This window comes from Nomascus leucogenys, chromosome 11 (genome assembly GCF_006542625.1).
Source record: "Nomascus leucogenys isolate Asia chromosome 11, Asia_NLE_v1, whole genome shotgun sequence".
Classification (NCBI taxonomy): Eukaryota; Metazoa; Chordata; class Mammalia; order Primates; family Hylobatidae; genus Nomascus; species Nomascus leucogenys.
The window spans coordinates 61226856-61243486 of record NC_044391.1 but is presented as its reverse complement, the minus strand read 5'-3'; the positions used below and the strand labels follow the sequence as shown (position 1 = coordinate 61243486).

Below are 16631 nucleotides of genomic sequence, written 5' to 3'. Positions count from 1 at the left end.
GATGAGGAACTCATTCTCATTCAACTACCTGTGTGGAAACCTCCAGATGAAATGGTTGTCCCAGAGAATTCTCCAGAAGTACCTAAAATGAGAAAAATAAAGGAGCTAATAGGACAAATAATACTGGAATCATCAATGGGTTCCCGAACCACTAGAAGACTTTTCCTAAGAACTCTGGTTTCCGAAGGAAATTAACAATGAATAATTCTCCCCCAACTATTGACAGATGATTTGCTATAGATTATCCTTTCCCCTGCAGCCTATTCAAAAACAGTAATAGCTTAAATTCAGTTAAAAGAGGAAAGATGCTTAAATTCACTTTACTAACTTCATTTTCAGTGATGTAGTTTCCTGGTGTTCCTGGAGGAGGAAAAATGTCTTGAACATTCTAAATGTTCTAATTTGTGTAACTGATAATATTGTGATAATCAGATGTATAATAATATACTTCTATGAGATATTTATACCTCCCACTGGTGATTTTAAGTAGTTCATCCTACCTGGCTTGGGACCCTGTGAACCGCTGCTGGCACCAGGTGAAACCGTGGTGGTAGCTGTTGAAGTAAACAGAGTGACACTCAAAATAAGTACATACTTGTCACTCATCTTATATTCTGTAAGCAATCCTTTGTACCTGACATTCTCTTCTCAGTGAAAAGAACAGACAACAGTCTCTGCCTTGTGAGGTTACCATTTGTGGGAGAGGGAACACAGAAATAAACAAGTATAATAAATAGTTCAATAGATGTCAACAGGTGATAGTACTTCGTGGAATCATGAGGAGCAGAATGGAAGAATTGGGGATTCTGCGGAGGCTGCTGCAGGTCAGTGGGCCTCAGCCAGGTGTCCAGAGTACTAAAATTGTCACACAGGAAATGAAGCAACGCCTGACTTAGATAACTGAGTGATAAGGTTTGACTCTCAGTCCCCACTCAGATCTCATGTTGAATTATAATCCCCATTGTTGGGGGAGGAACCTGGTTGGAGGTGATTGGATCATAGAGGCTGGATTTCCCCCTTGCTGTTCTTGTGATAGTGAGTTATCACGAGAACTGCTTCTTTAAAAGTGTGTAGCACTTCCTCTTTCACTCTGTCTCTCTCTACTGTCACCAAGTAAAGATGTACTTGCTTCCCCTTCACCTTCCACCATGATTGTAAGTTTCCTGAGGCCTCCCCAGCCATGCCTCCATACAGCCTGCAGAACTGTCCATCATTAAACCTGTTTGCTTTATGAACTATCTAGTCTCAGGTAGTTCCTTAAAGCAATGTAAGAACGAACTAGTACACCCAGTTTCTGAAATTCTTTAGCGGAACAGCTCAGAAGATCAGAATACATGTTGTGCTTCCAGATAAAAAGTAATTGTCTTTCCTTGGCCCTCATTCTCATTTATGTGTTTATCTCAGTATCCCACAACAGGGCGAAGATGAGAACTCTGAAGCCTGGGGACTGATGAAGCTTACCTCCTGGAGCTTCTGATCCAGTGGTCCCGACCCCTCTTGTGGAGCCTGTGGCTTCTGAGAGAAAAGAAAGCAAGAATAAAGACTGCAGTATGAAGACATACAGGGTTATGTAGCCCTAGGAGCCTGTCATCTGAGCAGCCAAGGTGTAGTATTCCCTGTGTGCTTTTGGACTAGCCTGTTTTGTCATTCCCAAGTTCCAGAGTCTTTCTAGAAAATGCCCCAGTGGTCTTAAGAAAGTGGGTAATGGGCAACAAGCAAATAAGTTGATAAAATCTATATACTTATTCAATATGTCAGTAAACTGGGTTTTAAATGCTAAAAGGACATTTGTATATTTCTCATATAATATCCTTCCCACAGTATATCTACCAAAGACATTTTCACTTATTGATTCTTTTTTTGTGTGTGTGTTCTGGAACAGGGAGATGGGGGCTATCTCTAGATCATCTATATAACTGTCAATCAAATGACTGCACGACTGCCTTGGGTGTGGAAGGAGAATCTGCTTACAGCACAGGAAATAAGAATGAAATTTGAGTTTCCAATCTTTCATCAATGAACAATGGTAATATGTTCTTGATCAGTACTCAATATGGGAGAATCCAGTCACATGGATTCATTTCGCACCACAGTCTTTTTTTTTTTTTTTTTTTTTTTTTTTTTTTGGGACGGAGTCTCGCTCTGTTGCCCAGGCTGGAGTGCAGTGGCGCAATCTCGGCTCACTGCAAGCTCCGCCTCCCGGGTTCACGCCATTCTCCTGCCTCAGCCTCTCCGAGTAGCTGGGACTACAGGCGCCCGCCACCACGCCTGGCTAATTTTTTGTATTTTTAGTAGAGACGGGGTTTCACCGTGGTCTCGATCTCCTGACCTCATGATCTGCCCGCCTCGGCCTCCCAAAGTGCTGGGATTACAAATGTGAGCCACCGCGCCCGGCCTTGCACCACAGTCTTTATTGGATATTATTGGCAAATGAGTGCAATGACCCAGCAATGCTCACCTGTGGCTATTCCACCTCTTGTTGATGCACTTCCTCCTATGGAAGTTGTGGCCTCTGAGAGACAGAAAAACAGAAAAGACATATTTGAAAAATATTCAATCACTATGAAATGAATAAGGTATTACTCTTAAAAAGACAACACCAGAGAAGATATCAAATTATGGGAGGAGCTCTGAAGAGTTCCCTGCCAATCCGCAGACTCACCTGTACTGGAACTGCCAGGGGCAAGGGTTGTGCCAGGAGCCACCACAGTCGTAGCTGAAACACCAAGAGGACTGGGATCACCATGGTGATTAATCTTTCTTTCCTACCGACCTGCCTCTAGAAAGAATCTAAACTTAACTTATATCTAACTAGCACTTTCCCTAGCTCTTCCCTGATGATGAGCCCTATGTATTTTCTCATTAACCATTTGATTACCAAAGCAACCAAAGTGACAATGTTCTCAACCTGTGATAATCTTCCTGGTATTCTCAGTCAGGAGGACAATGTGGGTTTCTCCCATGCTCACCTGTTCTCCTCCCTGTGTCTTGGCTGTCAGATGCAAGAGTGGTGCCTGCTGTGGGGTGGTTCTGAGAATGCCATGAGTGTGCTGAGAACTCCAGACATTGTGAAAATATTTAGCTCTTCATTTGTGAAAAGGAAGCATTGACACAGGGCAGGTGTGTTTCCTGGGTTCTTGGAGCTCCTCTGTGTTTCTCAGCAAGTTTTATCACCCCCTCCTCTTTTAAAAGCATCTAATGTTTGTAATTTCACAGCAGAAGTTACTTAGAACAATCAGTATAATCATCCTGTCTTCCGGGATTAGAAGTGTGATTCTGCACTCTGTAATTAGTAGCTTTTCTAGAAAAATGTCTAAACTGATAAAGAATTTGTTGGCCAAAAATGTAGTATTAGTAAAGTAAATACAAACTGCTCTCTAGAATCTTCCTCTCTCTAGTCTTGCTATGAGTGTCAAAATCTGAAAACAACAAAGACATGAGTTGCTCCTTCTCCCCTATTGTGAATGAAGCTTCAGTGGTGCCAACATGTTCTGCAGAAATTGTAGCCTCTGAGACATGATATGGAATTGTAAATTCTGGGGAGTTGCAATAGTGGGAAGACAGATTTCGTGTTATTCATCAGAACAACTCTACAAAAAAAACATCATTTCATCTGTGTGTCCATAAAGACGGTTTTCTTTCAACTTTACCTGTGTTGGAAATTCCTGTTTCAACAGATGTCTCAGAGCCTACTCCAGTGATACCTAAAACAAGAAAAAGCAAATTTAGCAAATTCATCATGGAAGCAACTAAAAGTGTCTTTCTCAGGACTTAATGTTATAAATGGTGCAAATGCTAAATTAGGAGTGTCCTTCTCTCATTTCATTACCTTGGCTCATTTATTCGCAGGCGACCTGCCAGTGAACACCCCTACATTCTAGCCTGCTGACAGAGGGATGGAGGCTCATTTCATGCCTGCCTGTTTCAATTCCTGTTATGTCTCCCTGGTGTACCAGGGATGACTACAGAGGGAGAAAAATGAAATATAAAGTTCTTTATAAATGTCTCTGTGATACTTTTGTGGTTGATTTCATGTCATCCTTAAAGCATACCCAGGCACACACATACACATGCACAAAACTCACATAGGAGTAAGAGCCAGCTTACATTTTCTTTATGGAATTTTACCTGTGTTGGAAACTTCTGAACTGGTACTGACTTCAGGAGAAATGATTGTGGTACCTGTGAAAAAATTGTGTGAACTTTAAAGCAATGACGGTCTCATTCCTGACTTCAGAGAACTAGTTCTGAAAGCCAGGACTCAGGCACACTTGTTGGAGGGTCATGAAAATGGCGAATTCCAGAGAGATTCACAATTTGACTTGGCCTTATGTAAAATGTGTCCTCAGCCTTCGTATTCTTCTGTTTTAAGCTGCAATCCCAAACAATGAATCAACAGAATCCAAAGTCTTGGAATGAGAACACTCACCTCCTGACAGTCCTGCTCCAGGAGTCCCTGTAGCCATTGTAGCCTCTGAGAAAGAAAAGAAAGGAATGAAGTAAGAACATGCTGATGGTTGGGTGTGGTGGCTCACACCTATAATTGCAGCACTTTGGGAGGCCGAGGCTGGCAGATCACTTGAGTCCAGGAGTTTGAGACCAGACTGGACCACATAGTGAAACCCCATCTCTACAAAAAAAATATCCTGTATTCCCAGCTACCTGGGAGGCTGAGGTGGCAGGATCACCTGAGCCTGGGAGGTCAAGGCTGCAGTGAGTCAAGATCATGCCCCTGTACTCTAGTCTTGGCAACAGAGTGAGACCCTATCTCAAAAAAAAAAAGAAAGAAAAGAAAAGAGAAATAAAATCATGCTGGGTCAACTATTACCTAAGTGGCTCCCTCTATGATGTCCTGGTATGTGGTGACTTACTTGAGACATAACTTCCAGGTTTGAGGGTTTTCCTAGAAATTCCACCAGAAGTTCCTGAAATAAAGAAATGGTGGTCAACATGCCATGACTAGGGCATTGCTTTTTCAAAAATTTGTATTTCTTACAATATATTAGGATGCTTTTTCTTTGAGCTTTCGAATGGCAAGAATTAATCTGTGTTTCCAATGTAGCATCTCTTCCTTATAGCAAATTTTCTAACAACATTCTAGGTGCTTTAGTGTCTTTGAAATTCGGTGCTTAGAAATGGAAGTTTTCTCAGTACACATATATCTGGTGGTCAGTGACTTGACTTCTTAGTGCACTGAATGAGCTCCTTGAGGTAGAAGGAAGTCTCAGGCTCCTCAAGCTTGCCATTTGTTATCTAGTAACTGTTTTGCATTTTTTTAAAGGTTTAGTTTATGGAATAAAGCAGTGTGGCTGCATTTCAGGCAACATTGCTTAAAGAAAGATGATCAAAAAGTGCAGTAATGGCTTAGCAGGCTGAGCTGGAGCTATTCCACCTACAGAGATTCTACTCCCTCCTAGGAACTTGTGGCCTCTGAGGATGAGGAAAAGAAGAAAGACACAACTGGGAAGACATTAAGGATTTTGGATTATTATCGTGATAATTTTGCCTAGAAAAAAGACCTGAGGAGATAGCTCCTTGAAATAAGTTCCAATGGGAAAATTCTACTCAGCTTGTTCTCACCTATGTTGAAACTTCTAGGGGCAAGAGTTGTGCCAGTGGTTACCCCAGTGGTACCTGAAACACAGAAAGTCCAGAGGTCACCATACTGACTCATTCTGCCATGAGAAGATCTGAATCTAGACGCTATCTGTGTGTTCTTTGCTATAACAAGTAGCCTTTTCTGGGTACTTAACAAATCTATAATTCTACGAGTTTCTCTGCTTGAACGATTCCATTTGTAAATCATAGGGAGTGGCAATGTTCTCTACTTGAGACGTCCTTTCGTGGCCTTCCCTGACAAAGAGGAAAGACGATCTTCTCTTGTGTTCACCTAGTTTGATCTCAGTATGCCTTAGCTCTCTGCTACAAAAGACAGTTTATATACACTGAGTACCTGACACAATGAGAAACTGCTGAGCATTACTCCTTCTTAGTGGGGTCAAGGAAGGCTTTCTGGAAAAGACAGCATCTAGATCTTTACCATTGCTTAGGATTTGTCTATGTGAAGTCCAGGAAGGGAACATCAGGCAGAAGACACATTAAGAGCCAAGGTTTAGGGAAACATAGCAATATGTGTTATATAAACATAGAATGAGTGAAAAATAACTGGAAATTTAGCTCAAATTCAGTGAGAAAACAACTTCCTAGTGATCAGTCTATAAAATTTTATAAAGGAACTTCTAACAGTGCCAACAACTAATTCAAGTGAGGCTAAAAGTTGTTATGTGAAGGGGGCTAATGAGAAGTTTGGAAAGAAGATGGGGTCTCCAAGGACTCAAATACTACACTAAAGCATTTAGAATTTACTTGAAGGGCAATGGGTAGCTGCTAACATGGACTGATGACAGAAATGACATGAACGGAGATAACAGTCAATAGAGGACCACTGACCACTGCTTCGGATAGAACACATCTGAGAACAGAGAAAACTGGAAGACAGGAAACTTGCCTACAATAGTCTAGACTAAAGGAAATACAGAGGAGTAGAAAGAGCTCAGGCATTGGAATCAAAAGAGTTGTGTGGTTTTAAACAGGTTAAAAATCTCTGAACCTCAGTTTCCTTACCAGGAAATTAGGGAAAATAATGCCTACATTATTCAAATGGATAGTGAATGAAAGCTAAACATATTTCAGCTGTATTGAGTGTTTGTTATACAGAAAGCTCCTCAAGTAAGACATTAATGATGCATAAGGCTTGGTCCCCTTTCAACAAAGGTAGAATCTAATGGATCGGGGGACAAGTATGGAGATCAATCACCTCATCAGATAAGGGCCATAAAGAGGTTTTAAATCAGTGAAAAATAAGACAAAAATGCCTGTTTTCAGGGAGCTTATATTCCAATGTAAGTGCTTAAAGCATCAGAAGGAGAAATCATTTTTTTTAAAAGTGAGATGTTCTAAAGAATCAGCTTCTTGGCCAGGCGCGGTGGCTTATGCCTGTAATCCCAGCACTTTGGGAGGCTGAGGTGGGCAGATCACCTGAGGTCAGGAGTTCGAGACCAGCCTGGCCAACATAGCGAAACCCCATCTCTACTAAAAAATGCAAAAAATTAGCCAGGCGTGGTGGCACGCACCTGTAATCCCAGCTACTCAGGAGGCTCAGGCAAGAGAATCACTTGAACCCAGGAGGTGGAGGTTGCAGTCAGCCAAGATCGTGCCAATGCCCTCCAGCCTGGGTGACAGAGCAAGACCCTGTCTTGGAAAAAAAAAAAAAAGCGAACAAAAAAAAGAATCAGCTACTTTTGCTTATTTTTTAAAACGGTTTTTAAGTTTAAAAAAGAGATATCAGAATACATTAAAAGCTAAATAATTTTCTTGTAAATAGCAGGTGACAATAACTCTAATATGCTGAGAAATACGGTGCTGCCTCTTTTTAATAAGGGGGATGTTTTGGTAGTGATTTTGGTCTGTCTGAGTTTGTATACTTGTATACAATCACTGTAGAATTTAAGTATTATATAAAGGATTCAATACACCTTTATTATGATTTAAGAAGGCATGAGAATAGAAAAATCAAAAGCCCTGTTCTACAAACATCAGATTTGAAGTTCATGTTTTATTAATCAGATAAAGTAAGACTTCTGGTACCATGTGTTCTATTCCATTAATGTAACATTATTTTTTCAAATGCACATTTATAATCTCATATTTTCTCACCTGCTACTTCAGGCTTTTTTTGATGGCACTAAAATTTAAAATCAAATCTATTTATAAATGTAAATATTTGATTTATTTCCATTTACAAAGATTAATTTGTATATCAGGTTATAATTTGAGACGCATGTCACACACAGTCCTTTAAATGTTTTTCAGTGCTCAAATGGAAAAGATAGAAATTCTATTTCAAGCACATTGTGCAGAAATAAATTTTTATGTCATTGAATTTCAGCTTACCTACAATTAGTTGTGGTGGAATTCTAACAGAGCTTACTAAAGGATAAATTAAATCCATATTTAAATTAAAGAATTTATTTTAATTTCATTTAAAAAATTTGCTTCAGTATGTCAAATGTCATGATAATTAAATTTTGTTTAAGAAACAGATGTTATTCCCATAGAGGCTTATCTTAGAAATTTAAGTCAGAGTAAATGTTCTCTTGTGAGACATATTGTAAAATGCTCTTTTAAAGAATCATGTATGATTTCTATGATTACAGATTATCAAACTGAAAACAAAACACTGCCTTTTTTCTAAGAAAAATATTTATGCACAGGTAATTATTATTTGGTTACATTTAATTAAAGCTGTCTTGAAATTATAAAGTGCCAAAAATGATAAAATACATACTATGCCCCAATAGTCACACATTGTCCCCCAATAGCTACCTGTTCATGGCCATGTTGTTAACTTATAGTTATGTTGTTCAATATATAATATGAATCATGCCAATTTGTTTACATCTGCATAACCATAGATTGAATAAAGTGTTAATACAAATTTAGTTTGAATTAAATTACCGAATTAATTATTTTCTAGCAATCAGTTGGTAAAATTAATTTACACAGGAGACTTTATAATAGTAGTTAGAATAATGCAACATAAATCTTCACCAGAAAAGAAAAAGGTAAGTATTCTATTCCTTAAACTGTTAATGAGCAATGTAGTCATTAGAGTCTGGGTTCTGTTAGAGACCCGCACATTGAGAAATGATGTATTTCTCAAGTACTCTCATACCAAGTATATTACTAGTTGAGAACCTTAAACAATAATACACTGTAGCCTTGAAATAATAATTTTGTTCATTTACTCAGTGTTAGGAAAAACAAATGGCCCTATGAGTATTTGTGAATCATTGTAAAAAGAAGGAAAGTTATAAAATTTGGACTTATAAAACAATAATATTATAGTTTTGTCAAATAAAATTCTCCAAATCTTATTTCAGAATAGGAAGTGCCACAGTTTATTACAATAAAAAACTTATTTTTCTTACCTGCTGCTCCAATTCTTTTAGTTAGAAATGGGAAACATTTAAGCTTCGTGATTTTAAAAGCGAGCTTTATTGGTGTTTTTTGTTTGTTTGTTTGTTTGTTTTGAGATGCAGTCTCGCTCCGTCGCCCAGGCCGGAGTGCAGTGACCTGATCTCAGCTCACTGCAATCTCCACCTCCCGGGTTCAAGCGATTCTCCTGCCTCAGCCTCCTGAGTAGCTGGGACTACAGGTGCGTGCCACCACGTCCTGCTGATTTTTATATTTTTAGTAGAGATGGGGTTTCACCATGTTGGCCAGGATGGTCTTATCTGTTGACCATGGCATCCACCTGTCTCAGCCTCCCAAAGTGCTGGGATTACAGGCATGAGACACCGCGCCTGGCCTATTGATGGGTTATTAAAGAACATTGTATATTTTGCTTTAGCAAAGGAAGGCGTCACACTGAAGAGCACAGTTTTGGAATCAATAAACAATTGAGAAAAATATTGATTTCACCATTTGGCTTGCTGAAGGAACACATCAACTTAGGTAATATCTTTGTCTAAGTTCCTCATGAGCAAAATGAGATAATAATGTTCAAGTAATTTGTGAGATAATATATTTAAAGACATTGTAATTAACTGACATTATTATTATTAATGATTCTACTGTTTTAAATTAAGCAGTGAGCATTAAAACAAATCAAAAATACATCTGACATCCCCCTGCTTTCTTACCAGTAGTGGCACTTCCTGGTGCAATTGTTGACCCAGGGATGGCTCCTGTGGCAACTGAGATTAAAAAATGTAAAGTCAGGAGCAGTGTTCTTATTTTATTGGAACACTATCCAGATATTTATCAACATAACTACTTTGAGCCCAGTTGTGGTTCCAGTACCTGACGTGGAAGCTATGCTTTCACCTTCAGCTCCTGGGGAAGTTGCAGCAGGCACTCCAGTTGTAGCTGAATTTAAAACAAATGAAAAAGAATCTTAATAGCATAATCCGAAATTTTCATTTGGACTTCTCCCTGACATCTCAAATTCAGTTTTCAAACATGAACCTGTGATCTTCCCACCACAAACTGCTGCTCCTTCACATACCCTATTTTAATAATTGATAGAACCATCACCCTAGTAACTAAATATTAACTTGAAAAGTACTCTTAACCAAATCCCCATCAAACCACCGCCAAATTCCCTTGATGGTTCTCCAGAAATAGGTTTTGAATTTTTCCCTTTTTTCCATCCACCACCATAATTTATCCCAAACCATTGCCTCTTATCTTGATTGAGCAATAGCTTCCTAGCAAATCTCTCTGCTTCCATTTTCACTTTATACAATTCTTCACATTTGCAGTCTTACTGATCTTTTAAAAATGGGAAGCTGATCATGTCACTCTTCTGTCTCTCACCTTCTGGTAACTTCCCTTAGCTCGTAGCAACAAGTCTAAAATCCTTAACTTGTGCGGCAAGGCTCTGTTCTGTGTGAACAGGGTCCTTCTGACTTCTCTGGGCTTATTTTGTACACCCTCTGGCTTCCTAACAGAGCACTGGGAAACCTGGCTTCTTTCTACTTTAAACTTTCTAGGATCCTTTGACTTCCTTCCCCATGGAGCTCTCTTAGCATTTCCCTCCCTGTCTTATCCTCTTTATCTGACAACTGCCTCTTCATTCTTTGGGACACCAGGTGGAAGGTCACTATCCTGGCACTCTCACCTTATTCTTAGCACTTAACATTAATTGTAATACTATTGAGATACTTTTCTCTTACTGGCTAAATCCCCCACTAAACAGGATGTCCTGAGAGTAGTGGCCCTGTCAGACTCATTCACATCTGTGCCCACACACTTATCACAGTGCCTGACACACAGATGACAATAAAAATAATTAAACAAAATTTAATTAAATAGTAAAACATGAGACATTGCTGTTATAATTGAAAATGTCCAAATACTTCTGGTATAGTAGACTTCTCATTAATCTGATTTTCTTTGGGAGGTTGCATTTGGCATATCTGAGACGCTATTGAGATATCCCCTCCAGGGAATATATTTCCTTTCTGCTCTAGTTTATACCCACTGCCATAGGAGAGAGGATGGTGTAGAAGGTAAGAAATAGGCTCTGAGGACAGAACTCTCTGGTGTACATTATCACTTGCAGCAGCTAACTAAAATTCTCCTTGACTTCCTCATTTGAAAATGTGAATAAAAATAACACTTATCTCAGCAGTTGCTGTGAAAATTAGTGACATGTTTACATAACTTATAACAGTTCCTGACTGAACAAAAAGTGCTCAATTATTTTCTTGCTTTAAGCTTCTTCATTTAAGGTTTATTTCCTGATAGAATCAGCACTGTAAAGACAGACAATTTGTTTTCCTTCCATCCTAGTCCTAAAACACCTAACAAAATATAAGGTCCTAAATACTATTAGGTTGGTGCAAAAGTATTTACGGTTTTTGCCATTACTTTTGCGCGAACCTAATAGATGATTTGGATCTGACTTTCTGATTTCCTTATTTACAGTATACTCATTACCATAAGTACATTGATCAGAAAACCTTATGTTCAGTTTGGGAGGCCAAGGCGGGCAGATCATTTGAGGTCAGGAGTTTGAGACCAGTTTGGCCAACATGGTGAAACTCTGTCTCTACTAAAAATAAAATAAAAATAAAAATAAAAAATAGCCAGGCATGGTGGTGCGTGCCTGTAATCCCAACTACTTTGGGAGGCTGAAGCATGAGAATTGCTTGAACCTGGGAGGCGGAGGTTGCAGTGAGCTGAGATGTTGTCACTGCACTCCAGCCTGGGTGAGAGTGAGACTCTGTCTTTAAAAAAAAGAAAAAGAAAAAAAAAAGAAAACCTTATGTTGTGCTATAGTTGGAACCAAATTCTTGCAACCCCACTTGCCTGATTTTCCAGGTGTGGTTAATCTGGTCCTGCTTTCACCTGTTCCAGGGGTGGTTCCATATGGTTCTTCAGTTTTGCCTGGTTAAAGCATTAATTGATTATCAGCTTGACATGGTTCATCTTAGTAAATATAATGAACTTACTGCCCCTTATGTAAAATTCAAATTTAGACATTGATAAATCTAGGTCATCTCTTAATGATTTCTCCATGATTTAGGTCCTTGGTTAAATCATAATTGATTCATCTTACGATCATAATTGGACGTCTCAGCCACGCTTATGTTGGACCACACCAGAGTACCCAGGTGAGCTGCGCCTGCTGGGTTCCCAACTGCAGTGGCCCCAGAGTCTGGTGCTCCAGCTGTGCATCCCTTGCCAACACCTACAGTAGCCCTCATGAAAACATAAACTCAAAAAGTCTAAGGAATCTATAATATTCTGGAAAGCCCCCATCATTGTTCACCAATTTGAGTTCTTAATAACATATTTAATTGTGATAAATTTACACAGTATTCAAGTCTGGAAGACCAAAAATTACGTTGTTCACATTAAATGACCTATCTTTAGCTAACTAGACTTGCCTTCAGGGGCTGTAACCTTACTTCCTGGCTCTCCTGTAGTTCTTCTTGCTACAGTGGTTGTGCAAACTGATGGTCCAGTTGTCCCTGTCACTCGAGCTGATAGTCAGTTTGTACCTGTTATTCCAGCTGATGGTCTAGTTGTCCTTGATTCTTCAACGGATTTTTTGGTTGTTCCTGTTTTTCCAGCTGATGGTATACTTGTCCCAGATTTTGCAGATAATCCAGTTGTCCCTGTTACCCCGGCTGATGATCTAGTTTTCCCTGTCACCCCAGCTGATAGTCCAGTTGTCCCTGTCACTTCAGCTGATGGTCCAGTGGTCCCTGTCACCCCAGCTGATAATCCAGTTGTCCCTGTCACTTCAGTAAATGGTTCAGTGATCCCTGTCACTCCAGCTGATAGTCCAGTTTTCCCTGTTGCTTCAGCTGAAGGTCCAGTTGTCCCTGTCACTCCAGCTGATAGTCCTGTTTTCCCTGTCACTCCAGTTGATAGTCCACTTTTCCCTGTCACTCCAGCTGACAGTGCAGCTATTCCTGTCACTCCAGCTGATGGTCCAGTTGTCCCTGTTACCCCAGCTAATGGGACAGTTGTCCCTGTCACTCCAGCTGATAGTCCAGTTGTCCCTGTTGCTTCAACTGACAGTCCAGTTGTCCCTGTCACTCCAGCTAATGATCCAATTGTCCCTGTCACCCCAGCTGATAGTTCATTTGTCCCTGTCACTTCAGCTGATAGTCCATTTGTACCTGTTATTCCAGCTGATGGTCCAGTTGTTGATGATTCTTCAACTGATGTTCTAGTTGTTCCTGTTTTTCCAATTAATGGTATACTTGTCCCTGATCTTGCAGATGAAACAGTTGTCCCTCTCACTCCAGCTGATAGTCCAGTTATCCCTGTCACTCCACCTGATGATCTAGTTGTCCCTGTCACTCCAACAGATTGTCCAGTTGCCCCTGTCACTTCAGCTGACTGTCCAGTTGTCCCTGTCACCCCAGCTGATATTCCAGCTGACCCAGTCACAGCACCTGACGGTCCAGTTGTCCCCGTCACTCCAGCTGATAGTCCAGTTATCCCTGTCACCCCAGCTGATAGTCCAGTGGTCCCTGTCACTCCAGTTGATGATCCAGTTGTCCCTGTCACTCCAACAGATTGTCCAGTTGTCACTGTCACCCCAGCTGATAGTACAGTTGACCCTGTCATGCCAGCTGACGGTCCAGTTGTCCCTGTCACTCCAGCTGGTAGTCCAGTTATCTCTGTCACCCCAGCTGATGATCCAATTGTCCCTGTCACCCCAGCTGATAGTCCAATTGTCTCTGTCACCCCAGCAGATAGTCCAGTTGTCCTGTCACGCCAGCTGATAGTCCAGTTATCCCTGTTGCTTCAGCTGATACTGCAGTTGTCCCTGTCACTCCCGCTGATGGTCTAGTTATCCCTGTCACCCCAGCTGATAGTCCAGTTGTCCCTGTCACCTCAGCTGATAGTCCAGTTATCCCTGTCACCACAGGTGATAGCTGAGTTGTCCCTGTCACTCCAGCTGGTGAGCCAATTGTCCCTGTCACCCCAGCTGATACTCCAGGTAGCCCTGTCGCTTCAGCTGATGGGCCAGTTGTGCCTGTCACCCCAGCTGATAGTCCACTTGTCTCTGTCACTCCAGCTGATAGTCCAGTTGTCCCTGTCACCCCAGCTGATGATCCAGTTGTCCCTGTCACTTCAGCTGATGGTCTAGTTGTCTCCATCACTCCAGCTGATAGCCCAGTTTTCCCTGTCACTTCTGCTGATGGTCCAGTTTTCTCTGTCACCTCAGCTGATAGTTCAGTTGTCCCTGTCACTTCTGCTGAGAGTTCAGTTATCCCTGTCACTCCAGCTGATGGACCAGTTGTCCCTGTCACTCCAGCTAATGGTCCAGTTGTCCCTGTCACTTCTGCTGATAGTCCAGTTGCCCCTGTCTCTTCAGCTGATGGTCCAATTGTCCTATCACTCCAGCTGATAGTCTAGTTGTCTCTGTCACCACAGCTGATGATCCAATTGCCCCTGTCACCTCAGCTGATAGTCCAGTACTCTCTGTCACCCCAGCTGATAGTCCAGTTGTCCCTGTCCCTCCAGTTGATGGTCCAGTTGTCCCTGTCCCTCCAGCTGACAGTCCAGTTGTCCCTGTCACCCCAGCTGATAGTCCAGTTGTCAGTCCTGTCACTCAGCTGATGTCCATTTGTCCTGTTATTCAGCTGATGGTTCACTTGTCCCTGTCACTGCAGCTGATAGTCCAGTTGTCCCTGTCACCCCAACTGATAGTCCAGTTGTCCCTGTCACCCCAGCTGATAGTCCAGTTGTCCCTGTCCCTCCAGTTGATGTTCCAGTTGTCCCTGTCCCTCCAGCTGATAGTCCAGTTGTCCCTGTCACCCCAGCTGATAGTCCAGTTGTCCCTGTCACTCCAGCTAATGGTCCAGTTGTCCCTGTCACTTCAGCTGATAGTCCATTTGTACCTGTTATTCCAGCTGATGGTTCACTTGTCCCTGTCACTGCAGCTGATAGTCCAGTTGTCCCTGTCACCCCAACTGATAGTCCAGTTGTCCCTGTCACCCCAACTGATAGTCCGGTTGTCCCTGTCACTCCAGCTGATGGTCCAGTTGTCCCTGTCACTCCAGCTGATAGTCCATTTGTACCTGTCACCCCAGCTGATGATCCAATTGTCCCTGTCACCCCAGCTGATAGTCCAATTGTCTCTGTCACCCCAGCTGAGAGTCCAGCTATCCCTGTCACCCTAGCTGATAGTCCAGTTGTCCCTGTCACCTCAGCTGATAGTCCAGTTATCCCTGTCACCACAGCTGATGGCCGAGTTATCCCTGTCACTCCAGCTGGTGATCCAATTGTCCCTGTCACCCCAGCTGTTACTACAGGTAGCCCTGTCACTTCAGCTGATGGGCCAGTTGTCCCTGTCACCCAGCTGATAGTCCACTTGTCTCTGTCACTCAGCTGATAGTCCATTGTCCCTGTCACTTCTGCTGACGTCCAGTTGTACCTGTTATTCCAGCTGATGGTCCACTTGTCCCTGTCACTCCAGCTGATAGTCCATTTGTCCCTGTCACCACAGCTGATAATCCAATTGTCCCTGTCACCCCAACTGTTACTACAGGTAGCCCTGTCACTTCAGCTGATGGGCCAGTTGTCCCTGTCACTTCAGCTGATAGTCCACTTGTCCCTGTCACTCCAGCTGATGGTCCAGTTGTCCCTGTCACTTCAGCTGATGGTCCAGTTGCCCCTGTCTCTTCAGCTGATGGTCCAGTTGTCCCTGTCACCACAGCTGATAGTCCATTTATCCCTGTCACCACAGCTGATGATCCAATTGTCCCTGTCACCTCAACTGATAGTCCAGTACTCTCTGTCACCCTAGCTGATAGTCCAGTTGTCCCTGTCACCCCAGCTGATAGTCCAGTTGTCCCTGTCACTCCAGCTAATGGTCCAGTTGTCCCTGTCACTTCGGCTGATAGTCCATTTGTACCTGTTATTCCAGCTGATGGTCCACTTGTCCCTGTCACTGCAGCTGATAGTCCAGTTGTCCCTGTCACCACAGCTGATGATCCAATTGTCCCTGTCACCCCAGCTGATAGTCCAGTTTTCCCTGTCACCTCAGCTGATAGTCCAGTTGTCCCTGTCACTCCAGCTGATGGTCCAGTTGTCCCTGTCACTTCAGCTGATAGTCCATTTGTACCTGTTATTCCAGCTGATGGTCTAGTTGTCCTTGATTCTTCAACTGATGTTCTAGTTGTTCCTGTTTCTCCAACTGATGTTATGCTTGTCCCTGATCTTGCAGACGATCCAGTTTTCTCTGTCACTACAGCTGATAGCCCAATTATCCCAGTCACTCCAGCTGATAGTCCAGTTGTCCCAGTCACTTCAGTTGACAGTCCAGTTGTTCCTGTCACTCCAGCTGATAGTCCAGTTATCCTTGTCACCCCAGTTGATGATCCAGTTGTCCCTGTCACCCCAGCTGATGGTCCAGTTGTCCCTGTCACTTCAGTTGACAGTCCAGTTGTCTCTGTCACTCCAGCTGATAATCCAGTTATCCCTGTCACCCCAGTTGATGATCCAGTTGTCCCTGTCACCCCAGCTGATGGTCCAGTTGTCCCTGTCACTTCAGCTGATAGTCCAGTTGTCCCTGTCATCTCAGCTGATGATCTCAT

At 42.2% G+C, this 16631-nt stretch overlaps 1 protein-coding gene across 1 annotated transcript in view; it reads right to left on the bottom strand.

Annotated features, from left to right (window-relative positions):
* MUC19 (mucin 19, oligomeric) overlaps nucleotides 1–16631 on the bottom strand; it is a 180252-nt gene that overhangs the window by 78742 nt on the left and 84879 nt on the right. The window contains 16 exon segments of the mRNA XM_030822800.1: nucleotides 29–82; nucleotides 1462–1515; nucleotides 2459–2512; nucleotides 2663–2716; nucleotides 3651–3704; nucleotides 4129–4182; nucleotides 4430–4474; nucleotides 4872–4925; nucleotides 5581–5634; nucleotides 9705–9758; nucleotides 9865–9930; nucleotides 12573–13796; nucleotides 13799–14422; nucleotides 14425–14673; nucleotides 14676–15389; nucleotides 15392–16613. Coding sequence (XP_030678660.1) covers nucleotides 29–82; nucleotides 1462–1515; nucleotides 2459–2512; nucleotides 2663–2716; nucleotides 3651–3704; nucleotides 4129–4182; nucleotides 4430–4474; nucleotides 4872–4925; nucleotides 5581–5634; nucleotides 9705–9758; nucleotides 9865–9930; nucleotides 12573–13796; nucleotides 13799–14422; nucleotides 14425–14673; nucleotides 14676–15389; nucleotides 15392–16613 — 4630 coding nt within the window.